Source organism: Tachypleus tridentatus, chromosome 1 (genome assembly GCF_004210375.1).
Source record: "Tachypleus tridentatus isolate NWPU-2018 chromosome 1, ASM421037v1, whole genome shotgun sequence".
NCBI classification, from domain to species: domain Eukaryota; kingdom Metazoa; phylum Arthropoda; class Merostomata; order Xiphosura; family Limulidae; genus Tachypleus; species Tachypleus tridentatus.
Window position 1 is genome coordinate 84,647,271 of NC_134825.1, and position 17,238 is coordinate 84,664,508.

Genomic DNA, 17,238 nt, shown 5'->3' on the forward strand with positions numbered 1-17,238 from the left:
TAAGTAACATTCAAGTAAATTTAAGTGAAATTACATGCAAAGACGCATTGTTATTATTTGCGTACACCTCATCAAAATATTGATAAATATAATAAAATCTAGGGTATTATAGAATTTGTAATGAGTTCGAAGTGCCATGTCATTCGAAGGATTTAGAGAGCTGAGACTTATAGTGACAGGAGTATTTGTGATGTTTTATATTCCAATAGTTGTGTTGTGTAAGGTTTGGTCGAAAGTAGAAACACTAGTTAATTTGTACATTTTATTCATTGATACAGAATTGGTCCTTTATGAGTAGACAATACGTGAAATTGGTCAAACAAGGTGTGGTACATCGGACAACGATATTTTTAGCCATTCGTCGATCAAAACTCCTTCTAATTATTGAAAGTGATGATGACGGTGGAAATCCACTTAGAAACTTGGTACCAAGAACTGACCATAGAGGTTCAGTGACATGGTGGCCAAGTGAAGTACCCAAACCTTCGTTATTTTTTTTTTGATACCGTCTTTTACAATTTAACAGTATTAACTGATGCATTGTCCTCTAAAACAGGCACTCTCCACTAGGGAATAAAGTGTTAATCTTAGGGGTAGCCATAGTCTGCTGTGGAGTTTGAGTAATCATTTGCTAACACTAGTTTTTGGTGAGATCACAACACAAAAATCTGTGAAACCAATACAGAGCCTCCACCATGCTCATTAGGCTATGTCAGGCTTAGTAGTTTAATGCAATGTAGTACTGTGATAATCAAAGTCTGAATTTTTATTTTAGCTACAGAAAGAAAACATGGTAGCGTCTAAAGTAAAGATAGAAGTATGATGAAAGTCACGGTTGTATATGATAAGCATAACACAAGAACTTAATAGTTCTGCAGTAAAATAGGGCATATTATAGAATTGTTGATTTTGTGCCGTACGTATTAGTACGTCTTATTAGTGTCGATACTGAAGAGTGATATGCAATGAAAAATTTTAAATTTTCGTGCAAAGCTACATGAATGCTATCTGCGCTAGTCGTCTTTAATTTAGCAGTATAAGACTAGAGCGAAGGCACTAGCTAGTCATCACCACCCCTCGCCAACTCTTGGGCTACTCTTTTACCAATGAATAGTGAGATTGAGCGTCACATTATAACGCCCCTACGGCTGAAAGAGCTAGCGTGTTTGGTACGTCCTGGATTCGAATCCGCGACCCTCAAATTACGAGTCGAACGCATTAACCCACCTGGCCATGCTGGGCCCTTTTCCCTCAGAAGCACGTGCTTACCATCGATATTCAACTTATCGTATTACCCTAAATTGTAGGTTTTTCTAAGTGTGTTTAATAATAATACAGACTCCATACTCACACGAATAAAATAATAAACATCGATTGAAAATATTTTCAACATAAAAGTTATAACTTAAGTAAAGTACATGGAGTTTACTTTTGTGTAATATTCGTCGTAGTGAGTATGCAACGTTAATGATTAATGAACAGGTGAATGATCTTTGCTGGTTATTTATAAAATTAACTTGACTTTTTTTATCCTACTCAGAAGCGCCCGGCATGACCAGGTGGGTTAAGGCGTTCGACTCGTAATATGAGGATCGCGGGTTCGAACCCCGTCGCACCAAACATTCTCGCCCTTTTAGCCACGGGGACGTTATAAAGTGATGGTCAATCCCACTATTCGTTGGTAGAAGAGTATCCCAAGAGGTGGCGGTGGGCGATGATGACTAGCTGCCTTCCCTCTAGTCTTACACTGCTAAATTACGGTCGGCTAGTGCAGATAGACCTCGTGTAGCTTTGGGCAAAATTAAAAAAACAAACGAACAATTCTGAGAGGCTCTTTTAGGCGTTAGCGCATGAGGCCTGATGGTATCTGACAGTTCTCCAAATTCCCAGTTGGTGCCTTGCAAAATCGAATTGGAAAACCTTAATACTTTTTTTTGGGGAGGGAAGCTATCAGCCCCGATCCTCGGATCTTTTCAGCACCAATTGACGCCTCTGATAATTCTGACTTCATATGTCACGTGACTGTAAACACGAGCCACACTTTCCTTCTATAGTGTTTCTGATGAGTCTGTAATGACGGCAGAATTTAATCTTGTACCGCTGATATGAATATAGGTTTATTTTCTTTTTGAATTTCGCGCAAAGCTACTCGAGGGCTATCTGCGCTAGCCGTCCCTAATTTAGCAGTGTAAGACTAGAGGGAAGGCAGCTACTCATCACTACTCACCGCCAACTCTTGGGCTACTCTTTTACCAACGAATAGTGAGATTGACCGTCATATAATAACGCCCCCACGGCTGGGAGGGCAAGCATGTTTCGTGCGACCGGGATTTAAACTCGTGACCCTCGGATTACGAGTCGAACGCCTTAACATGCTTGGCCATGCCAGGCCATGAATATAGGTATATTTTTATTATCAGTTATGACATGTTTTTAATATTCGTAATAAAAAGACTTTTTTGCTAGAGGATTTATTTGGTTGTTGTTGCTGTTTTAGAATTAAGCACAAAGCTAGACAATGGTCTATTTGTGCCCTACCTACAACAGGTATCAAAACCCGATCTTTAGCGTTGTAAGTCTGCGGACATACGGCTGTGCCATTGGGCGTCGTTGACAGAGAATTGTTTGTTTGTTTGTTTTTGAATTTCGCGCAAAGCTACTCGAGGGCTATCTGTGCTAGCCGTCCCTAATTTAGCAGTGTAAGACTAGGGGGAAGGCAGCTAGTCATCACCACCTACCGCCAACTCTTGGGCTACTCTTTTACCAACAAATAGTGGGATTGACCATCACATTATAACGCCCCAATGGCTGAAAGGGCGAGCATGTTTGGTGCGATGGGGATGCGAACCCGCGACCCTCAGGTTACGAGTCGCACGCCTTAACACGCTTGACCATGCCGGGCCATTGACAGAGAAAGGAAGAAAACACATTATTTGCGGTATTTTTTGTGAGCTTTGGAATATCCTCAGAAGAAAAATGATTCCATGTTTATATCGTAAACTTCGAAAAAGCGAAGATAATTCAGTTAATATTTGTTACTGCTTTTTAATCTTCAAATGTAAGATAGTTTTACATTCGTAAAGGAAGAAAAGAAAGTGATTAATTTTAAAGAAAATAGTGCATAGTATTAAAAACATTTCAGCTGAAAATATTGAAAAGGCAAACTGTGAATGAATATAATAAATACTTAGAAATACACGATAAGGTGTTTTAACCTTCTTTTAGTTCCAGCGTTTATGTTTTGAATTTTATATGTATTACGATGAACAAGAATGCGCTTCTTTTTATTTTACATTTTCATTGCACATTCATGTTTCTTTATTTTAACTAAAAGGTATCAGTTTTGCTGTTGATTATTTTATTATTGTGGTAATATAGTTTTGAGGGATAGAACTAGCTGTTTATATATATATTAAACCCATTTTTTAATTTTATGTTTTTGTTCAACAAACGTTATCGTCTTAAAGTTGTTACATGTTCTAATAACTTAATAAAACTTTGAGCATTGTATTTGGAGAAAAGTATTATTTGTCACCATTTTTGGATATTTTCTTTTTGATCAATTTCCGTTTGAAATATAACGTTATTTTTTTTTTTTTAGTCTTCAAATGTCTTTCTCTGTCTTACTGGCCCGGCATGGCCAAGCGTGTTAAGGCGTGCGACTCGTAATCTGAGGGTCGCGGGTTCGCATCCTCGTCGCACCAAACATGCTCTCTCTTTGAGCCGTGGGGGCGTTATAATGTGACAGTCAATCCCACTATTTGTTGGTAAAAGAGTAGCCCAAGAGTTGGCGGTGGGTGGTGATGACTAGCTGCCTTCCCTCTAGTCTTATACTGCTAAATTAGGGACGGCTAGCACAGATAGCCCTCGAATAGCTTTGTGCGAAATTAAAACAAACAAAACTCTGTCTTAAGGTATTTATTTTATAAATATAAGATGTCTTCTAATATTATATGATAAAGTTTATTCTTTAACAGTAATACTTTAAGAAATTTCGATTTTACGCTTATATAATCTTGTTACATTATATTGTACTTTTAGCATCTATTCTTGACAGAAGTTTATTTTTAACTCTTATCGTCTTTTGGAGTACAATCTTCGAGCTGTTCTTCACGCCATCATATGAATGATAGATCACGTGACGGTTACACTATTTTTATATGAGTTGCCGATTGAGGGCGGTAGCGTAGCTAACTTCATTCGAAGAGTCGTCTAAAAATCGTTCTATAAACTACGACACACCGTAAAGTTTGTTGCTTGAGCTAGATTACAATCTTAAAGCCAGTTTGATATCATTATTTCTCTCTCAGTATGTATTCGTTTCGGCCGCTAAAACTTCCAATGTTTGTCAGATATTTCTAATTAAATATAATATGGTGAAACTGTTCAAGCATTAATACACAGCATTCTGAGAAAGTGGAACTGGGAAGTGCCTAAAGATTTATTTTCTCGATACTTGGTTCAAAATTTGCGCAATTGTAATTGGGAAGATAAGTGTGATGTGGATTTTGAAGAAAATATCAGGTGGTATTTTCCTTTCAAAATGTCATTAGATGAACTATATTATCCCGTAAGAATTGAAATGAATAAAATTACGGGTGACAAGATCCTAGCGGAAGGAAGAATAACTAATGAAAACAGGATAAAAGAGCATAACCTGTATTGTCAAGTAAGTACTCGGTTCTTATGCAAGTCCGATACAGATATTTTTACTGTAACCAAGGTGCAACCACTTAGAAGTGACAATAGCTGCACGCGCTACCACTCTTGGCGTTCTCAATTAACAGGTTTGCATGATTTCCAGTGCGATGACTTTGGTAATAAGAAACACGTTGTCAAAGAAAGAAGCAAAACTAAAATGTATAGCTCATTTGATGGGTTAGCTTCTTCTAACTCTATGTCGACGTTCTCTAAATTAAGAACATTTTCATCGCCAGATTGTTTATGTTTTTTCTCTAAACTAAAAACTGCTGAATATTTAAACAGGCAATCTTACAGGTTTCGTCTTGCACGAAATGAAGAAAAATGGATTAGTAGCGTAAACGAATTTATTTCCGCGAATCAACATTTTGACCAAGATAAGCAACTTTTATCGAAGTCACGAAGAAGAGATACTAATTGCAGTTTTAATCTAATGGAATGCATGAACGACAATAATTGTATTAAACATAATGTTAATACATGTACAACTAATTCGCTGCAAGCAGAATTCGCTGGTGAGAATGATTATAATTTAGTAACGACTCATACATCTGGTACTGGAAAGAGCGAACTTTTAACATTTGGAGGCCAGAAAATTAATTCTCACTTAGAAGAACATGATTCTCTAGCATCTGGATGCCAATTAAATACATTGTGTGATAGGAAAATTTCAGCACGAGAAACTATAGCCGATGTAGGAAACTGTAATTTTCCAGGAATATCAACATTAGTAGAAAATAAATTTAATTTGGTAATTTCAGAGGAGAAATACGCAGATACTGAAATTTATAAGAAGCCCTTAAAGAGTAATATTGTGTTGAAGACTTCTAGTAGTAATATGTCGGATATGTCTTCGAGTAGTAATATTCTAGGTGAGACTTCAAGAAGAAATATTATAGGAGAATACTCAAACAGTAACATTCGAGCTAAGCAATCAGTAAAATGTATTCATACATTTGCCACATTTCCCGAAAAGAATAAAAGAGTTACCCAGGAAAACTGTCAGCTGTTCTTTGACAGTCAAGATGGATACGAACAGCAACAAGTAGAGCCCCACAATATTATCTGGAAGTCTTCATCCTTGGACGAGAGTAAACCCTACTTAACTCCTAACGCCGAATTAGCTCATCATGTTGTAGTGTATGATGGAATAACGTTACCTTTAGACGAACATAAAGCGAAAACATTGTTTCAACATTACTACACAGAAGGCGGCTGGGGGTGGATTGTTTGTATTTGTGTAGTATTGGCTCACTTTTTTGTTACTGGATTACAATGCTCATTCGGATTACTGCTCCTTGATATTCTGGAAAGGTTTAATCCTACACTTGATGTTGTAGGAACAGGTAAGGAAATACGTGCGTTTTTATATTTATTTTACAATTTTCTTTTTTAGATGTTTTCATGTTAATCTTCAGCTGAATATAAATAGTAAGGATTTATCTATTGATGCAAAGTAAAAGTTTTAGTTTTAATACACAGAAGGTTGAGTATGTTATGTTAAACTAGTTGGCTTATGCAAATTAACAAAATTACTCAATATAATCAAGAAGAGTCACAGTCTGGGCAAGTGATTGAAGTCACAAGTGCAGCACTAATAGCTTTCATGACATATTCGTTGAAACTTTGTGCACCTAAAGCAGAGAGCGGTGGTGTACTTTGACACGACAGTCTTACGACGAAGTCTTTTGTGATGAGACCAAAGCCAGCAGACAGAGCATGACCAAATGTGGCGGCATGAACTGTATCGATGTGGCAAGGTCCTAAAAAAACATTTTAAATAACTTAGTCAATTTCTGTATGGTCTAAAGAATCGTCGACTTAAAAAAATTCAGAAAACAAGACAACCATTGGTATCATACTGATAGAATCAAACACGTTTTACAAATCAAAAGTGTGCTTAAGAATTAGGAAAATTTCATCAAATGCATCAAAAGGCCAGGTGGTTACGGCACTCGACTCGTAATTTGAGGGTCACGGGTTCGATTCCCCGTTCCACCAAACATACTCAAACAAGCTCAAACGTTTGTGTGCTAAAAGCTTTAAGTTAAAGAAATCTCTGCGAAATGACAACTCTTATAAATACATATAGTAAGCTTTGTGTATGTACCATGCAATTTAAGTGATAGAACATAGATGTAGAACACACAGTTGTAAATACAGAAAGAAAGGTATGCATATACAAAACACAACTATAAACATTAATATACATCTACAGAGAGTGTGTTGTACATAGAAGAATGGATCTGTTTAGTGCAAAGTTGCACGAGAACTATCTTCGCTATCCGTTTTTAATTTTGAAGTGTTGGACCTAGACGGTTGGCGGTCAGTCAATACCAACATCCACCAACTCGTAATGTATTCTTGTAAGACCAAGTAGTGACTTCTGACTGTCAATCCATGACCCCAAATTACAATGCACTTTTTTTTCGTGGTAACGGGTCGCCAACCATTAAACCTTCATTCAACAGTCCAGTATGTTAGCCAGAAGAATAAATAACTTGATAGTAATATAAATTTAGATATAATATACAAACAAATAACAATGTATAATAACATGAATTTGAATCTAGTAACAGAACGAGGTTAACAGGTAAACCAAGAGATAGAAGCAAATTGATATATACACGTTCAGATAGAAATTTAATAGATAAATGTAAGTATACATAACTCGTTAATAGTTCAGATTAATAAATCAAAGTTAATTTAAAGTGTTTATCAATTCTGTACGTATAAACTTCTTATTCTACTTTACAGGTGCTTCACTGCATTTTAGTTTGAATATTTTTTGTATTTTCCCACTTTATCAAAGTAGTCAAGGATATATAAAAGTTTGAATGATTACGGCTTAATACCTCTATCATTGACCTATTTAATGCGTAACTGAATGCTTAACAGAATTTACCCAACTTGTTAATCAGAGAGAACATCAATAGCTATACAGAAAAACTAGAAGAAAAGATTACATGCAAAAAAGTAAAGATAAATAACTTTGTGAGGAAGTCACTTGTAAATTGTAATTAAAAAATAAAATAGTTTATCTTAAGAATGATACAAAATGATAGGAGGAAACGAAAACTGAATACGTAATTATTCTACCACAGTTTAAAAATATCAGATTATTCAGAACAGACAGAGTGAATTTTAGATAAGTGTATAGAGACACAAAAAATAAATGCTAGATACATTTTATAATTAAAAAGATAAAAATCTAAAAAATATATATACGTATCATATTGTAACGGATTTACTATTACGTATTTATTTTAAAATCTGTTTGTTTCAGTTTAATATATATTTAGAAATGCACGTAACTTATATTGTTAGTGTACTACGAGAGTTCCGTTTATTTTCTAAATTTGTAGAAAATTCTCAAGCATAAAAATCAATATTGTACTACGTATGTAGTTAAAATACTAATAATTACCATTATTATTAACCTAGCCTTAAAGTTTATAAATCGTCGTGTGAAGAGACAATTTAATATTGTTGGTTTGTTAATTTTAGTATAATATAAACCACGGAAGATTTAACTGTGATAAACGCTTATTATTCAGAAAACTACACATATTTAACCAGGAACGTTTATAGATTTCGAACATGGCAAACTGCCTTACTGTAGTGAATTAACTTCGGATGTTAATATTTCTACGAGGGCGTTAGGTACTTTTGTCGATGAAAATTTAGTTAGCTTACCCAATAAGCAAAGTGTAATAATATCAACTCAGATTTAATTCGCTCATCGTAAACCTTCGATAACATTTTCAGTTTCAGAAGAGATAGAATACTATCTATTGTTTGCAAGTTTGTAAATCGTTTGTATGTAAATCATCATTTGTAATAACAATTATTATAAATTGTATTCTTTTTTGTATATTTGTGTTAAGAAAGAAAACTGTGTATATTAATTTTATGGCAAAATATCATATATGTGGTACATATTGTCATTTTAACTTCTGTATACAAATTGTAATACGTAATATAATAAATGAAAACTAGTCTGAGATAGATTATAACTCGCAATATATATTTACCATTGATTTTATATCAAACCACTTTTTGAAACGATAGGTCCCCTTAAGGACTGTTTTTGGCCCTGCCGCGTCAATGACTCATGCCGAGTTTTCAGCATACGTAACGATATACTTATTGTCTTTACGCTATGTACCTACCACATTCATTTTCATATATACGATATTTATTTTCTTCCATTAAATATAGTGTGATAATATTATGGCGATGCGTGCATGTGCTCCATGTTAAAGTCAAGTCCCTTTTCATAAACTGCTGATTTTTGACGGAAAACAATACAATACCCATATTTTATGCATCTGTATTGACAAACACATAACAAAATTCTTTATATTGAGTTCCCAGAAGATTATGGAATGTCGAAAGCACAACTTATTTTTTTCTTTTCTCATCATTTTGTTGCTCACTAAATTTTATGGCTGCAAATGGCTCTTGTTAGGATCCATCTTTTTTCTATTCATTTTAACACCCAGTTTTTGTTATTTTTATTGTATCAGTGTTAAGATTTCAAACAGTGTAGTAGACCTTAAACTTTCAGCTGTAATTCTACACAGAGTTGGGTACTATTAAAAAGTAACGACTCATGAGTAAGTGCCTAGAAATAACAGCAGATGTTGCCAACCAGCAACAGAAGTAAAAACTTTTATTTAGAAAATATCACTTTTTGTGGCATACATGATAGTTTTTGGAACTATATTAATTTGATATGAAATGGTATTAAAATATATATCATATTTTAAAGCCTTTTAATTTGACTGTTTTATGGACTGTGGTTGGGTGTGCTTTACCGAACCAGTAGCACTCCAATCGAATATCGTAAATTAAATTTTTCATAACTTATAAACAGATTGAACCCTCCACCTTGAAGATATCTGTAAATAATATAGATTGTATTTTAAATTGTATTTGCATCTTGGAGAAGAACTGGCATAATTGGTTTGAACGTATGTTTGAATGCTTTGTCTCTGTGAAGCTGTACCTTATTGGCATCCAGTTTGAGCAAATATGTCATTTCCTTGCTTTATGGTAGCGTCACTTCATTAGCCATGATAGTATACACAGCTCAGCTTAGCATTTTTCTTGCCTCTTCATGTGCTTACGTTATTATTATCTGGATAAAATGCACGAGAAGAGACCCATTGGCAAAAAAACAATTACAACGTGTTCCGAGTCATGTTCGAAATGTCATATCACCTGACTTTAAGCAGGCGAGTGATTTGTTCAGTGTAACGACATATTCCCATTTGGAACATGCCATGTACCGCTCATTCGGATTTTCACTGTTTGTCTTTGGTTCGTCTAGGTACTTAAGAGAAAGTTTGTGAGCATCGCTTTTGTGTCACTTTTGTTGACCTACATCTGTGCGTATAATCTTGTTTATAGTTCTAAGAGAGGTTCCTATTTTAACTGTCATGGTTCACTGTGTCTTGGGTTATTTTCAGTGACAAGCTGTATAACTTTCTTCACCACCTCTTGCGTGCGACTGTAATGTGTAATGGATGAATAAAGCTTTCTTCTTTACCCCTGAAATGGTTCTGTACTATATATACATATATAAGACCCTAACTGTGATAATAGTGTTTTTAAAGATATCTTTCACAATCATATGGTTACAAGAAATTGAGAAGTTCTCAAAGTCAGTCAAAGATAAATAATAACAATCAATATTGAAGAAAGGTACTAAATATAGAATTTTAAAATACACAAAAAATATGAAATCTTAAAAGTCACAGAAAAATATTGCTGATTATATTCTTAAAATAAGTAAACAATCCTATTGTCCGCCATGTTTCCTTTTTTCAATAGAAATTATATTTTATTAATTCCATAAAGAATCGATTAAGAACTTTGATCTTATCACGATATAAATTGTGTATTTCTTACAATGTCTTTAAAAACAAAATAAAGTCAAAAACAAATAAAGAATTACGCCGACTGTTGATAAAGGTGGTTATATTCTGTTTCTTTTGTATAAAAATTTATGCGCACAAATTTTACTTAATGAAATTAATAGCACAAGTATTTTTACTAAACGTATTCTAAAGATAAATAATGTTATCAGTAATTTAAAGAAAGCTATTAAAATAGAATATCCATTCAGATTATTCAGATTTAGCATTTTTATATCCAGTTCCAAAATTATATAAAGGTCCTGTAAAGTTCAAATTTATTACTAATTCTTTAAATATAGTCACTAAATCTGTTTCCACAGTACATAACAATATTCAAAATGTCTTGTTTGAAAAAAATAAAAACACAGCCTTCAAAAACCAGAATAATTATTTTTGGATTATGAAAATGTAATTTCAATTTTGGAATATTTAAATAACTTTAATTATTCAAACACTCCCAGTTCCATGCTCAACTAAACCTAAAAAAATTAATCAGAGTTTGAATGATTAGTTTGATATCTTTATAAATAAATAAAATAACCATTCCCAAATTTAAATTTACTAGAATTCAAGATAAAAATATACTCTGTTTCTGTAATTATAGAAGTTATGTTGTTTTTAACGAAGAAATATATAAACAAACAGTGGGTATTCCAATGGGAACAAATTTCTCTTAAAATATGGCCAACTTGTATCCGTTTTTTTACGGAAGTTCATTTATGAAGCTCACTTGAAATCCCAATTTATGCACTTACACATTCTTTTATATAGATGATTTAATAATCATAAATAATATGAATTTTTATATCAAACTTAATATATTCAACAGATTTGTTTTGTTTTTCCTTATAGTAAAGCCACGTCGGGCTATCAGCTGAGCCCACCGAAGGGTTTATTTATTTGTTTTGAATTTCGCGCAAAGCTACTCGATGGCTATTTGCGCTAGCCGTCTCTAATTTAGCAGTGTAAGACTAGAGGGAAGGCAGTTAGTCATCACCACCCACCGCCAACTCTTGGGCTACTCTTTTACCAACGAATAGTGGGATTGATATTATAACGCCCCCACGGCTGAAAGGGCGTGCATGTTTGGTGCGACCGTGATTCGAACCCTCGACCCTCGGATTACGAGTCGAACGCCTTAACACGATTGGCATGCCGCCCCCTTCACCGAATGGAATCAAACACTTGATTTTAGCGTTGTAAATCCGTAGACTTTCCGCTGTATTAAGGGAAGCATATCCAACAGAACTTAGAACAGGAACAAGTAATAATAATTTGAATTTGGATAGAAATTTTATTAAAGGCACAGTGCGGTTGACTATTTTTGATAAAAAAAAAGATAATTTAATTTTTTCATAACACTGTTATTCCTGTTATTATTCGTATCATGCTGAAAGATATGATTATTTCTCAACTAAAACAGCTTTTAATAGTTTGCAATAACTATAATTTTTATGGATAGTGTCGTATTATTAAATCATAAACCGAAAGATAATGGCTATAAAGAGATGTCAATTAAAGAAATACCTTACTTCATTTTTAACAAATACAAAAATATTGTAGAAACTAAACTATCGATTAAGGACAATATCTTATAAAAAGGAGTTAGTTACTTTGATTTATAAGTATCTAATAGCAATTGGTTGAAGTAATTGTATTCAGTATAACATAGATTAACTCCAAGCAGCTGGTTTACTCGTCTCAACTTCTCGTGATATACTTCAGGAGAAAAGTGAGAAATTTGGAGTTAAAACTGTATAAGAACTTTTAAAGTAGGGTGTAGTTCTATTTACTACTTTATAGTTTTTTCTACGAAATTAAACAAAAACACCAACCAAAAGTGACCAACTTAAATCATCTTATTTCAACTACATCAAGGGAGTCAGAGTTTATAACTTATATAGTCGCAGACTAAGGAATGGAGCTAGAGACAAACTGATTGGATAAACGGATTATTACTATAGATGGCGCACATAGTCTAGTTGCTTTATGCCATAAAACACCAAACCAACCAATTACTTTAGGTTACTAATATCCTTCTGTAGACGTCACTTTGTATGTGAACCTTATGACCGAAGTAGTTGATGGTTCACGGAAGTTGAACAGGACATTGTAAGAATAACGTGTAGTTTCCTCTTAGCATACATATGAAAAAAAATTAATATAAAAGATTAATATCTGATGAAGTATTAATGTATCGCGTTGCTTACAATTGTACGAGTAATTCAAGTTTAATCAGAACATCTTAAAGTATATTACTTTTGTGTTGTATAATTACAACATGCATTTATTAGTTACATTAAGACTATTAATTTTGTGCGTTTACGTACAGGTATAAAAAGAAGATATTCACACATAATATCTACAATAGGCACACAAAATACGTACGAAAACGTATTTTACATTTACGTATGGACATAAACAGAAAAAACGACAACAGACATAACCTCTGGAACAGGTGAAGGAATGTGTAAACGTAGGTGGTATTTACACGTGTGCTTAATACTGGTAATGTTTTAAGGGAAATAATTTTCGTAGGCGTTTTGATCTAGACAATGAAAACACTATTGAATTTATGTATATTCTCAGCTCTTTCATATTTCTACAATGTATATAACTGGACTACTAAACACTATTACTTCTAAAAAGAAAATATATGAATAAACGCAATTTCTTAATAACAAAAACTTACTTGTCCTTCAACAATAAATATCAAGAGATAGTTTTAGTGGATTTGAATAATTGTATTGGTCGGATTTTGTTCACCTGCTTTGAACATACAAATAAATAAATTAGGCTAAGGAAACTATTCAAAATTCATTATTTATTACATGAAGAAGTATTACGTGAAATTCATGATTCAAGAATGGGGAGTGGGGTAGATAAAGGTAAGATATTTCCAACTCTTTTGCTTCATTTGTACAAAACGATATTCATGTTCGATTTTCGGTGAAGAAATCCGTAAAAAAATTGTAAGCAACCTATTTCTCCAATTATAATAATAATATCATAAATTCGAAACGAAAATGTAGCAAACTGGTACACTTTAACCTAAGCATCCATTTATCATTTAATTTATTTAAGAACTAACATTTACAGAATTGTACAATAGAACACACATTTAGGGAAATTATATTGTTTCAGAGCGATGTCCCTAACTTTGAGAGAATGCTTAAACTAATTTCTTCATTGAAATGTATAAAAAAATTTGTGTTCGAAAGGATTTTGCTTGTAATGAAATTTCTGTTACGATTATAAAATAATTTCTGATTTTGACTTAAATTGCGACACTTTTTATTTTGTTACAATAACCTTTAGAATTTAAAAAAATACGGATGCATTTATTTAATAGTAGATTTTGTTATGCTATGCAATAACCTATAGATATAATACTTGCGTTTAGTCCAGAAGTGCTATAACCATAAAATAGCTTGCTATTTTCTTGGTGTTCAACCTGATTTCGCCCTCTTCTTTTCCACACTAATGATTTTATGTAACTTACGTCTGTGGATGCTTATTGAGGAAATGTGTGCTGAAAGTTTAGCTTTTCTTTCATTACTTTCTGTAGTATGTAATCGTTCAGCTATAAAAATTGACCAAAGAAAGGGAAGGAGATATGTTTACTATTTTCATGCGATAAAAATAAAAAGACATTTATTCACGAGTTAAGTTACACAACACTACAAATAACCCAATAAAAACTTATGTTTTAAAACTCCTTTTGAATAAACCATTCAATATTACTTGGGTAACTAGTGACAAATATATATGTATCTTTTTCATTTTCGTGTTGAAACATTTATCAAAGAAACAATTAAGCAGTACTAATTAAATTGTTCAACCATACAATTTGGTTAATTAAATATCCTTAATTTTTGTCATGTCATTATTAACCCCTATAGAAAATGTAACAAATTATTATAAAACGTAATTAATTTACTTTTGTAATGAGATAATCAAACGTTTTTAATTATATTTCGTGTATTATAATAAAAATATGAATAAAATATTTTCCGTGTTTTAGCCTTTAAAATTGTAAAATTTATTTTTATATGAGTATATCATAAATTAAAAAGATTTTTTATGTTTGTGTTATGCACAAAGCTACACATCTGTCTTTTTGTGTTGTGTCTATCATTAGTATTAAAACCCGATTTTCAGCATCATACGCCTGGAGAAAGTTAGAAATAAAAATGAGAAAATACTGCACATGAAAAGCTAAACACAAATAAAATCAAGTTGAATGTATCATGTATAATAAAAACAATCAAAATGTACCTTTAGCCCTATTCTGACCCGGATGTAGCCGAAAGATTACAATGCCCGACTACAAGTAGAAAAGTCCAAGATTTAAGTCTTTGCTGTGCACTTTCGTTTATGAGTGTGTTATAAAAGCGACAGTCAATACCGCTATTTTACAATGAGTAATCGTGTAGGTTACAGACGTTGATGACTGATTGGTTTGTTTTTGATGGACTGTTTTAAGTTAGCGATAGTTATGTTTGAACTCGGGGTCTCTGGTCTGGCCGTTCAGCCCGTGAACATACCCAATAAAACATTTTTGACACTGAACTATAAACAGCATTGTGGGTTTCTCAAGTAATGAAGCAAAACCCATAGAAAAACCGTCAGACAGAAGAGCCTACACTTGAGGAATAGATGTAATAACCATTGGATGAAGATAACAGTCAGTGTCATTGTTTACCCTATATTAGTAATTCGACTGCAAAACATAAACATGAATTTAATTTATTTTGAGTCCCATGTGAACAGGCATAGCCAGATAGTTATGGCGCTCAACTCGCCACCTGAAGTTCATAGGTTTGAATCCCTTTCCACCAAATTTGCTTGCTCTTTGAGTCATGGATCGTTAAAAAGTTTCAGTGAATCCCATTATTTATCAGTAAAAGAGTATTCCAAGGGTTAGTGGTGGGTTGTGATGACTAGATGCTCTGCCTTCCTTCTAGTCTTTTACTGCCAAATTAGAAACGGCTAGCATGTAGGGAATAATGAAGACTTTGGAAGTTACATACTCATTGTATTTTGCTGACGATTAACAGCACTAGCAAGTATATTACTCTGTACTTCTTCATTTAGTAGGTTGTTAAAATACGTGTTCATAAGGTCAAAGCCTTTATGAGTGAAAGGACTTCCTGAATGACACAATATGTATTCCTTTTTTTGTGCAAATTGATGAACATTTTTTTCTCTGCAGTGGTACACTCTGACCAAAATTTTAAGGCCAATGAACATAAAGAAAACATATGCATTTTGCGTTGTTAGACTCAACCACTTATTTGAGTAGAGCTTCGAAAGATGAAAATAAAAAGAGGGAAAAAACAAACAAAAACTTTTTTAGCATTTAATAGAGAAAATGTGAACACAGTTAAATTAGCCTAAATACTAGCTGGTCAAAAGGTTAAGACTACACTGAAACGAAGCGTTAATCGGTAAACACGTAACGAAATTTAGTCATTTGTATTCAAGCATTAGCGTTGTCAACATCTCTCACTGATATTTCCTGTGTTACATTGGGTAAAAACATGGTAAAGGCTAAAAAGTTGACAGAGTTTGAACGTGGCAGAACTGTCGCACTGCAAAAGCAAGGTCTCTCTCAACGTGCCATCGCTGGTGAGATTGGGCGTAGCAAAATTGCTTTTGCAAATTTCTTAAAAGACTCTGAGGTATACGGAACAAGAATTTTAGGAGGTCGGCCCAAGAAGATTTCATCGGCGTTAAGCAGGAGGATTCGACGGGTTGTCCGGCAAGACATCAGCCGATCGTCGAACCAGATCATGGCCCTTACGGACGCAGAATGCAGCTCAAGAACAATAAGACGGCATCTACGTCTTCAAAAGCCACGCCTACTTCCACAGCTCGGTTAAACTTTGCTGAGAAGCACCAAACATGGGACATAAAAAAGTGGACGAAGGTTTTGTTCTCTGATGAGAAAAAATTTAAACTGGATGGTCCAGATGGCTTCCAACGTTACTGGCACGATAAGGATATCCCACCGGAGACATTTTCTACACGACACAGTGGAGGAGGTTCCATCATGATATGGGGCGCCTTCTCCTTTCATGGAACAATGGAGCTTTAGGTTATATAGGAGCGCCAAACAGCAGCTAGCTACATTGGCATGTTGGACAGAGCATCCTTATTGATTGAAGGCCCTCGCTTGTGTGGAAATGACTGGATCTTTCAACAGGACAACGCTGCAATCCACGATGCCCGCAGGACAAAAGACCTTTTCATGGCAGGTAACGTGATTCTTTTGGACCATCCAGCGTTTTCGCCCGAACTGAACCCAACTGAAGGTGTTTGGAGGCGGATTGCAAAGGAAGTCTATAGAAATGAACGTCAATTTTAAACAGTCCATGATCTTCGTAAAGCCATTTTCACCACTTAGAATAACATTCCAGCCATTCTTCTGCAAACACTTATATCGACCATGCCAAAGCAAATGTTTGCAGTTATTTGCAATTATGGCCGTGCAACCCACTACTGAGACCTCTTGTTTGGCATTTTCTACCCTGTTTAGGACTTCTTTTTGGTATGCTCTTAAACTTTTGACCAGCTAGTATTTAGGCTAATTTAATAGTGTTCACATTTT

The 17,238-nt window shown here is 33.9% G+C and overlaps 1 protein-coding gene across 1 annotated transcript in view; it reads left to right on the top strand.

Moving 5' to 3' along the window:
• Positions 1 to 5,077: 5,077 nt before the first annotated feature.
• Positions 5,078 to 17,238, top strand: part of LOC143254191 (monocarboxylate transporter 10-like) — a 76,809-nt gene continuing 64,648 nt past the window's right edge. The window contains exon 1 of the mRNA XM_076508990.1: positions 5,078 to 6,047. Coding sequence (XP_076365105.1) covers positions 5,135 to 6,047 — 913 coding nt within the window. The 5' untranslated portion in view covers positions 5,078 to 5,134. The remainder of the gene's footprint in view (positions 6,048 to 17,238) is intronic.